Source organism: Amblyomma mixtum, chromosome 4 (genome assembly GCF_055824585.1).
Source record: "Amblyomma mixtum isolate Tamu chromosome 4, ASM5582458v1, whole genome shotgun sequence".
In the NCBI taxonomy this organism is placed as follows: Eukaryota; Metazoa; Arthropoda; class Arachnida; order Ixodida; family Ixodidae; genus Amblyomma; species Amblyomma mixtum.
The window spans coordinates 82520228-82529842 of NC_143015.1; the positions used below are offsets into that span (position 1 = coordinate 82520228).

The 9615-nt window shown below is 44.1% G+C and overlaps 1 protein-coding gene across 1 annotated transcript; it reads left to right on the forward strand.

The window, feature by feature from the left end:
• The first annotated feature begins 1646 nt into the window (after nt 1-1646).
• Nucleotides 1647-8684, forward strand: LOC149347207 (NPC intracellular cholesterol transporter 2-like). Its single transcript, XM_089586943.1, has 4 exons — nt 1647-1839; nt 4179-4277; nt 6566-6744; nt 8360-8684. The coding sequence occupies exons 1-4, from the start codon at nt 1725-1727 to the stop codon at nt 8441-8443; spliced, it is 477 nt and encodes a 158-aa protein (XP_089443069.1). The 5' UTR covers nt 1647-1724; the 3' UTR covers nt 8444-8684.
• Nucleotides 8685-9615: the final 931 nt, after the last annotated feature.

A 9615-nucleotide genomic window follows, 5' to 3' on the forward strand; every position in this document is an offset into this window, starting at 1 on the left:
GTCAGATTTTATCTTATCTATTATTAAAGCTAACTCAATATATCTTATCTAATCTTACCGAACTATATCAATATCGATCTGTAAACTTTGATGGACGTCAAAGCTGGTTACCATGGTACAGCCTCCCCGCAGTATTTGACCTCACAATGACATTTAAACAAGCGAACACCAAACGCGCGCATACTACAGGAATTCTTTGCCCAGCAAGAAAAATGCGACACGTACAATTTTACACTGATGGCTCCAAACGGAAACGCTTGTTGGAGTAGCGGTAATTCAAGGCAATAGGGGAAAAAAACGGTACGACTACAACAGTGTGCATCGGTTTTTTACTGCTGAATGGTACGCCATCTTTGTAGCTGTAGAGCAAATAGTAACAGAGAACATCAAAAATACCATCATTTACATCGATTGCCTGAGTACGCTCAAAGCACTGCACTGTAGAAATGCTGCTGAACCCATAATAGGAAACGTCATGCATAATATAGTTAAAACTACAAAACAAAAAATAACATTGAATTCTGCTGCGTCCCTAGCCAAGTTGGAATTGTGGGTAATCAGTAAGCAGACACATGCTCTGCACAAGCAACAACTGGTCAAATAAAACGTTGGAACATACCGCACAGGGATTCCTTGAAGTTAATGTACACTAAATTGAGAAGTAAGTGGCAGGCTGCGTGGGAGGAGCAAGTAAACAACAAACTGCACTGTGCAATGCCCATTTTAGGAGAATGGAAATCAGAAGTTACAGAAGTTTTAAAAATGTTATTTAAGTCGACTACGCATCGGACACACACACCTTACACACACTTTCCTGCGGACAAAACAAGATAAACCTCTCTGCCGAGTGTGTGGCGATGAACTGAAAGTAAACCACATGTTTATTTCGTGTACAAAACTTGAACAACTGAGGAAAAAAAGTATTTTAGAAAATTCTACAACGAATGCATCCCATTACACCCCGTATTGCTTTAATCTCTATTTGCAATGAGGTGCGTATCGGTAATAGTAAAAAAATTAACTCTGATTTTAGCTAATCACCTTGCTAGTTAACATGATTGGCCTATTTTAGACGCTGGCAAACACTCGTATTACTATGGCCTACAAGGCTCCTGTTTACCTAAAAAAATGTATTTTTCAATATTTTAGGCCTGCAAAAAAAACTCGATGTATATATAGGTACATGCACAACAAGTATTTGATTATACAGTTTGCGAAACCCTGGTTCAAATACTTCCAATTATATTTACTTCACAAGACCTGAGGTTTGAGGACGCGGGGTTTTTGCTCTATCGAGGCGTCTGTACGTACTCGGCTAAAGTACCTGCGCAACCAGACAGATTTGCGCGCTGGCCGGCACTTCGTCACGTCACCGAGCGGCCCAGATTCATAGCGCCCGCGGCATATGCGTCCTGAGCCTTACGTACTAGCATGACGCGTGTTCAGCTAGCCCAAAGTGCGATTCGATCTGGCGTTCAGGGCTAGCTTAGCGGCGACTTGAAAGAAAAACAAACTGAGCCAGCAAGCAAGACGGCCGTGTATGAAAAAAGGAAAGAAGAAAAAGAAACGAACGCTGCGGGGGAAGGAGGCCGAACGGCACGCGCGAGGGCACCGTACTTATCCTGCCACTTCTGGTATGGAAAGGAAGTGTAGACTCCCCCCGACGTGTTCACTCGACCGCACGTTCGCTCGGAGGAGGCACGCGCCTGCATTGTCCGTCCGTAATGGCTCGCCGTCCCAGCTCGCCCGCCGCCGTCGTGGCCGGAACGTTTACGGGGTTGCTCTTGGTCGTGGCCAGCTGCGTAGCCGATTTCGACGTGTTGACTCCGGAGAAGTGTGGTGAGCCTATATTTGGTGCTGCTTTCGCTGTAATGCTGACCGCAGATGCAGTGATTCGAATGCTCGCGGAAATGGCTGTTGCAGGAAATCGATGTAACAACTGCACTCCTCCAGGGAAAACAATTTCCGCTTGCTACCTTACGCACTACGGGAGTAATTACTCATTAGCATGTACCCAAGCACAGCCGTAGATTTACAGAGGAAAGCTATACAGCTTTCGCAGAAACTTCGTAGCTGAAGAAAAATTCGTCCTAGTCCGGGGTTCGAACTCGGGACCATTGCATCACTGGAGCAGCCGTATAGCGACCGTATGCTCTAGCCATGTGGCTGCTCTTGGGTGGATCTAATTCGTAATTACTTCATTATTACAAATGTTCTCTACTTTGGGGGATTCTCTTAAAACAATGGACGTAATACAGGGAAGGTTTTCGGGCAAGTTATATTGCTAACTGGAGAAGGAAAGCTGCACATCATCTCAAATATTTTTGTAGCCAACCACTGATTAGGATCTCTAGGAGATGATTTAAGGTCCTATGGGTGCAAAGTAATAATATTCATATTTTCAACCATTAATCGTTGCCTCTTATACTTCACGCTCCTTGTTCTCCTGACCTTGCCCAGGCTTTCGCTACAAGCCATTTAGTCTCCAAACTTTCATGTGCCACCCTAAATTTAATGTCGTTTTAAGCCCCGTGTTTCTTTTCAGTTTTTATTAAAATGATAGAAAGGCTGATCGAAAGTAAACATTACCCCTCATCTCCAGCATCTCTATGCGGAACGTTATGCCTAGCATGCCATTAAAGAAGCATACTTGGTTAGTGTACGACTTCAAGTGAATGGATTTTTAATACAAATTCCAGGATTATGTATAACCGTAAGAAAAAAACATCGTACTCCGCAGGATTAACCTCTAGGGATATTAATTACGTTAGTTCGAAGATATGCACAGCGCAAGGAATCCCGACCGTTTTTCTACATGCATATACCACATTATCGTCCTCCCTTCCTTACGGAGCTGCCGGCAGTGCATATATGCATTTTGGAAATTCGGAGCTGCCTCTGTTTAGCCACGTGAATTATTGCCAGTTTAAAATGAAGTCGCGCAAAGAATATTTTCTTGAGTCAGTGTGTCAATATGTGCCAGAAAGCAGGCGTGAGTGAATCAATGAGCTTCGCAACGGCAACAGAAGCTTGGCGAAAGTTTTACCGTAAAAAATACATCGTGACAGTGAAGTTCACGTTGGTCAGGGTACATTATGATGGGGAATTTTAGAAACAAACGTACTATAGAGGGCGCATTCTATAGATAGTAGGCAAAACCCGGAATTTGAACACTTATAATACGTGGGCTCTGTGAAAGAAGTTGGGTAATTTTGAATAGGACCTCTACCGAAGTTAATAACAGGGTTGAAAATTTGGTATTACAGCGATGCATCGTGTCTTGAATCAACTTTCGCTGTCTTCCCTTCTTTCCCTATCTTCAGTGCTGGGGTGAATGCACCTTTGCATGCCACTAACGATAATGTGGCGAATGGTTAACATAACACAGAAGGTAGCTCATGTCACGGAATTTAGTGGTGGTGAACTGTTCTATCTTCCCCGCCGACGTAATCAATGCCTCAAGGATTGCCTTGGATTTCTGTGATGCGTTCCAATAAAAAAAAATGGTTAAATGGCTCAATAAAGTGCACGTCAACACCACATAGAGTACATGAATGGTGTGTGCTTTTCGAGGTGACGCTGTCCGCCGTAAAACTGCTACACAATGTGGAAGTAGGCTGGTGTCAGGCGGGTTTCACGTAATCGGGTAACGCTATGCGGCGCACCGCCGGTTTCCTGTTGGAAGACACCCTTGGGGTTTGTTTTTGCTCCGAGCTTTCCTTATAGAACTCGCGTATCATTGCGCACTCTGCTAATGCGGATAGCTGAGGCGTGGCTCTGTTTGCGTGTGGCTTTGGGTTCGCTTCCTGTAAACAGTTCGAATGCTGAAGGTTGAATTCGCATGGTTAACCGTGCGAGGAGTGCTTGTTTTTCCATCGCGCTTCTCACGAAGGTTCCGAATTAAAAATTTGCGGTAACTTCATTACATTCGATCCGTCATGACTCCTAAGTCTTGGCACAGAGCTGAAAGTTCCTATATTCTCATTACGCGTTCTTGAAATAGGCCATATTGCGCCGGAAGTTTTTTGATATTTCACTGTTGTCAGCTGAATAAGTTTCCGGACATTAAAAATTGTTTTTTCTCTGTACGATGCTTGACGTTCCCATGTTGTTTTCGCAAGGCTGTGTTTAGTAGTTTGACCAATGGCAAATAATGTACCGTGCCTTCTCGTTCTCAGGGGGTGACTTCAAAGAAGTTCGGGTCAGCCCCTGCCTAGAACTTCCTTGCGTCTTCGAGCGGGGAAAGAGCGCAAGCGTCGAAGTGGACTTTGTCCCAGGTGAGGTTCTTGCTACAAAATGCTGTTTCTGTAGAGGCTTTACGGCATATTCTTCGCTTTTGAAGGTGGCATGAGAAGTGTACTGACGTTTTCTGTGGAAGCAAGAATTTATTTATTACACCTACAAGGACAAGGAGTAAACCGGTTGATTATAGTGTTGCAATGACAAATAGGTAATGCAGGTGTTGCCGCCACCGACAGTTTTCTCCAGTGCATTAAGGTGTCGTCAACAATTTTTTTTTGCGCGGATCCCAGTGTTAATGCTAACGTAGCGATCTCTTAAAATTGTCACGGAATTTTTTTTTGCAGGATTTGCGTCATGATTTCAGATCGAGGGGTGTAAAAGAAAAGACATTTTGTTTTTAAATTCGGTGTTTCTGGCCAGAAATTCGTCGTTGAATGGGGATTAACTAAAATAAGCTGGTAGTGACGAAAAATTAATAAATATGTAGCCACAATTTTCTAAATATAAACGTGTCATAGAAGAGAATTGTTGCGCAGTTTTATCTTCTCTTCGATTGTTCTTAATTTTGCTTCAGAATGCCGAATTAGGCGCAGACAGTAGGAATATTAGTTATTACAGGCGAATTTAAATTATTGTTGCTTGAATTTCCACTATTTATGTTTGGGAAATACAAAGAGGTTAATATAAGCTGGGCTCTTAGTTTATGTAGTGTCGTATGCTGCCGTTACACTTCTCATTAAAGGCAAGTGACGAAAATGCTAAATATGCAGCCTAATTAATAAAGGGGTGTTTGACTGCTATCTTTCCAAGAATGTAATTATAGGCAATGCACTTCTCGTTCGAGAAACAAAGGGATCAATGCAGGTCTTGGGGCAGAGTGGAGCAAAACACGACAGAAAATTGCAGATCATTATCCTATTTTTATTGCACAGATTTTTGCCAGCTGTCATTGCCGAATTATTTGCTGCCGTCCAAGCCTTACGCTTACTCCATGAGCCCCGGCTTTCACTGCTGAAGCCATTTGCCGTAACTCGAAATGCGATCCGTGACATCATGTACATTCCGCTAATTCCTGCTGTTTCACCAAAGATGCGCAATTCTTACAAGTGTTTTTTTTTGTTTTTCTGTCGGCACAGCGTTGTTATCTGTGTAGTGCATCAAAATACAGCTAAGAAGTGCTAACTAGCACCGGATTCAAAATTCGAAGGTCGTGGGTTCGGATCCCACCAGGGGCATGTGGTTGTTTTACTTAGGCTTTTAATTAATCCCATTTATGAACACCTCAAATTATAAATGGAGACATTCTCTATGCTCTCGGGTTTCAATGTTGGCCCGATTTAGCCAGTTTGTTTCGCCAGAGAGCCGAAGGTAACTGCGCTGTCAAAATTCTAAATACTGATATCGATATTACGGAAGGCTACAAGCCTCTGAATAAATCAGGAGACTACCACTAATAGTTCTAATTTAAACACTCAGTATCTGTTAACCAGTCTAGTAGTGAGCGCGTCTGAGCTGTATTTTGATGTGCTACACCGCTGACAACGTTATGCATAACTGGATGCCCATAAGGATGAGCATAACGGCCGCTACAGGGTCGTTACAGCTGGGGATATGGACCTGTTTTCGTGAATCAATGACGATGTTATATGACTTCATTTCTGTCTAAGCGGTCTCGTGAGTGATTCGCTAAATGTTTTTAGAGCACAGGAATGAGCAGAACTGTACATAATTGCAATACAAATGGCGCTGCTAAACGCCTAAGCCCTATTGCAGTGTCGGCAGTGTGCATCTTTGTGATTCTAAGAAAGGTGTGCCCAGGGGTACGTGCAATGCAGTTCTTAATTTTCTAGATCCTTGCCCAGCCAAGGATGGCCGCTGTGGTTCCCTGACTCTCTTTAAAGTTTTTACCATTATCCACTTCAAAAATTTTTGTGCTTTATCTTCACTACGTGGAACGAAAGAACATTTTAGGGCACTGACACTACCATTGCTTTACCCTTTTCTATAAAAAACCTACACAAAACAATTGTATATTCCTTGCGTTTGGCGCATGGTTGCCTTGGATGCTTATGCACCTCCACCACCAACAAACAAGTAGACCTAATAGAACTACTACTGGATTTTTAAATATAAGTCTGCTCTCATCGATTATGTACGTACGGCTTCTTTGCCGGACATTGCTGCCGGTATTCTGATGCACTGATGATGGGAAATTGATGCTCTGATGATGGGAAGAGAAATCAATAAGAGAGCTCTCGTTTCGCGTATAATAATGTGCAATCAAACTGATTTGTGAATACGTGTTTGCTACCCGTGGGCACAGAGGAGAGCTTCGACAAGCTGCGAGCGTCCTTCCGAGGGGAGCTGTCGCCCGGCCAGTGGCTGCCCATGCCGGGCTTCAAGAGGCAGGCTTGCACTAAGAGTGGCTTGCAGTGCCCACTGGAAGCCGGAAAGATGTACACCTTCTCGAGGACCATCAATCTGCTGCCAGCGTTCCCGGCGGTAAGCATTGCACAATTTAACGATTGGTATAGAGAGAGATGGACTGCCTTTACGGCCGTCCCTCATGCGGTGGAGATAACCAAACAGATAATCAATGGTTCGAGCTCAAAGGAGTACAACAGCTCGAAGCAAGAACGTAAAGCCTCGACTAGATGTGAAAATGTGGAACTGTAGTTCTTGGTGAAATGATCCGTAAGCCCGTATGTTTTCTGTTCCGTGCATATGGACGGCATTCACACGCACTATATAGGAAATGCACATGGAATAGTCGAAGTTCATTGGAACTGCTGTGGAAATCATACTGAAAATGCAGAGAAAGGATGTGGAAACTATATGAATACGAAAGGCATATGCACATCGGCATATTTTTTCGCCTCAGGTGCTCACGGGGAAGGCTTAGTAGGGATGTGGTTTGTAATGCGAGTTTAAAGTTGCGTGTCGGTCATTTAAAGGAGTGGTAAGGTTTCCACTCAATTTTTTTTTGATGAGCTACTTAAGGTGGTGATCCATTTGGTGTGCCCGTTTTAGTGGGCACCACATTTTCGTCAAAACGAGAACTTGCTAACGAATTTGCAGCAGCCGAAGTAGCCTTCCGGCTTATTTAAATCGATGCAGCGCTCGAAACAGGACAATATACATCTTGTGTAGCTTCTGGAGGTCTGCTACCCGACAGCAATCTGGTGGAGCATACCCGACGCCAATGCATTGTGCATGGCAGAACGGTGCTACCGTACACATGTTACCGTACAACATGTTCTCGCATGTTGAGCAGTTAATATATTACGATACTGGTGGCTGTATTTTGCACATTTCTTTGTCTATTGCTTGGCTTCTTTGTATTTATCACTGATAGCAGACGCCTGAGTCTTAGAGCTGACAGCGTCATGATGGTGTCACTCGCCTTCTATCGTTTCAAACGACCGGCTGAACGCCGGCAAAAAGGCAGAAACAAAGATTAAAAGAAGTATTGTTAGGGCTTGTAAACTTCCACATACACGGTTGTCTAGTCAATATAGACGTCAGCGCCAATTCTTCTCATAGCGGCAGAAGTTTGGAAGCCAACTGGAGCGTCTTATCATCATGACAACGGTATCCAACAACAATAAAAAAAATCATCCCCGACTGTGTTTCCAACCACCGCCGACGAAAATAAAGCAGCTTCGTATCCTGGTGCCTCAGACAATTCGGCTGCCGCAGCTGCCTGTAGCGCTGCGCGCCTGCGCAGGAATAATTAAATTTTAAGCATCCGCTGTCTTCCAGTCAGCACGTGCGCTGTAGTAGTTTAAACCTAAACTAACCATATAACTACCCCTGGCATCGTCACAAACTACGACCCGTAGTGTCGTGAGATGCGAAAGGCTTTCGAAATTGGCTGGTTTTAACTTTTATTCTTTCAGTAGGGTAGACGGTATCATCCAGTTTTAGTGCCCTGGCTTCCCGCTGAGAATTCATCATCATCATTATCATAATTTTATTTTGTGAAACCAATACATCAAAACTTTATTGGACCCATAGCCAGCTCGGCTAGTGAATGGTACAAATACGAGATATTCCCAAAAGAAATGGCAGACATTCAAACTACAGTTCTTCATCATGTCTTCTTGTTTTGTTGCAGTTGGAGCTGACAGCGGAAATTAAACTCGAGGACGCGAACAGCACAAAGATCTTCTGCTTCTACGTGCCCGTGAAGATCGTATGAACTCTGCCTCAGCCCTCCTCGTGCTCGTCCGGGTCTGCAGCCCCTGTTTCGTTCGTGTTCTACTGCGTGGATGGATCAAGGACTTATCGCACAAGGATCGAATCGAGTGGAGCTGCGATGCCGATCTGGCTTAGAAAGTCGATTCGTAAAGCCGTACGTTTATCACGGGATAGGTAGCATGGTTTAAAGCAATGTTTGGAGTAAAGGCCTTTGTTAAGCCCGTAATAAAAGTTGAACCAATCCCGCTGCTTTTGTTTCTCGGGTGCCGTCGCGGAGAATGGGACTGTATAAACGTATAAAGGCTATATGTTACATATATAAACATATACAAACATATATAAAGATCTAAGCCCATTATATTACCATAAATAGTTAACGTGAAAGCTAACGAAAAAGGCTCAGCTTATGTAAAGGACAACGCAACGAGCTATGGAAAGAAAAACGGTAGGTGTAACCTTAAGAGACCGGAAGTGGATAGAATGGTTGAGGGAACAAACTCAGGTTAATGACATCCTAGTCGAAATCAAGGGGAAGAAATGGGCTTGGGCAGCGCTTGTAATGCGAAGACAAAATAACTGCTGGTTCTTAAGGGTAACAGTGGATTCCAAGAGAAGGCAAGCGTAGCAAGGGGCGGCAGAAAGTTAGGCGGGCGGATGAGATTAAGAAGGTTGCGGGGATACGGTGGCCGCAACTGGCACAGGACAGGGTTAATTGGATAGACATGGGAGAGGCCTTTGCCTTGCAGTGAGCGTAGTCGTGCTGATGATGAGGATAAGGGCTCAGCGTGGTGTGTATCAGAAGCTGTTCGGTTGGTGCGGAATGTATAAGGAAGCTTCCCTTTGATAACCGAGGCGGTGCAAAGAACATGCGTGGGTGGTATTGGAACCGTGCCTTTTCTATGTACTATCAGCAACGAATGAAACGCGAAGAAAACTGAGATGGCAGCATAAAAACGCCAAGGTGTTAGCTCCTGGAGAGGAAGTACAAGCGAGGTTGAACAACACTTCTGAAGAAGAATCTCCGCGCCTTCGAAGTTAAAAGAACCGGAGCAAGTATTGAGTTTCGCCTGGCTAAAAGGTTTGTATTTTGCTGTTTTTGGTTGGGTTGTCTTGTTCGCGTTTCATTTCTTGCTGATGGTACATGAGGTCTTCATTTCACTTCACCCAGTGGTT

Bases quoted from the DNA above. Each gene is read 5' to 3' on its own strand.
- LOC149347207 (XM_089586943.1), top strand. From the start codon at position 1,725: ATGGCTCGCCGTCCCAGCTCGCCCGCCGCCGTCGTGGCCGGAACGTTT. The intron at 1,840-4,178 runs GTGAGCCTATAT...TCTCGTTCTCAG, and splicing joins GTTGACTCCGGAGAAGTGTG to GGGGTGACTTCAAAGAAGTT. The intron at 4,278-6,565 runs GTGAGGTTCTTG...CCGTGGGCACAG, and splicing joins CGAAGTGGACTTTGTCCCAG to AGGAGAGCTTCGACAAGCTG.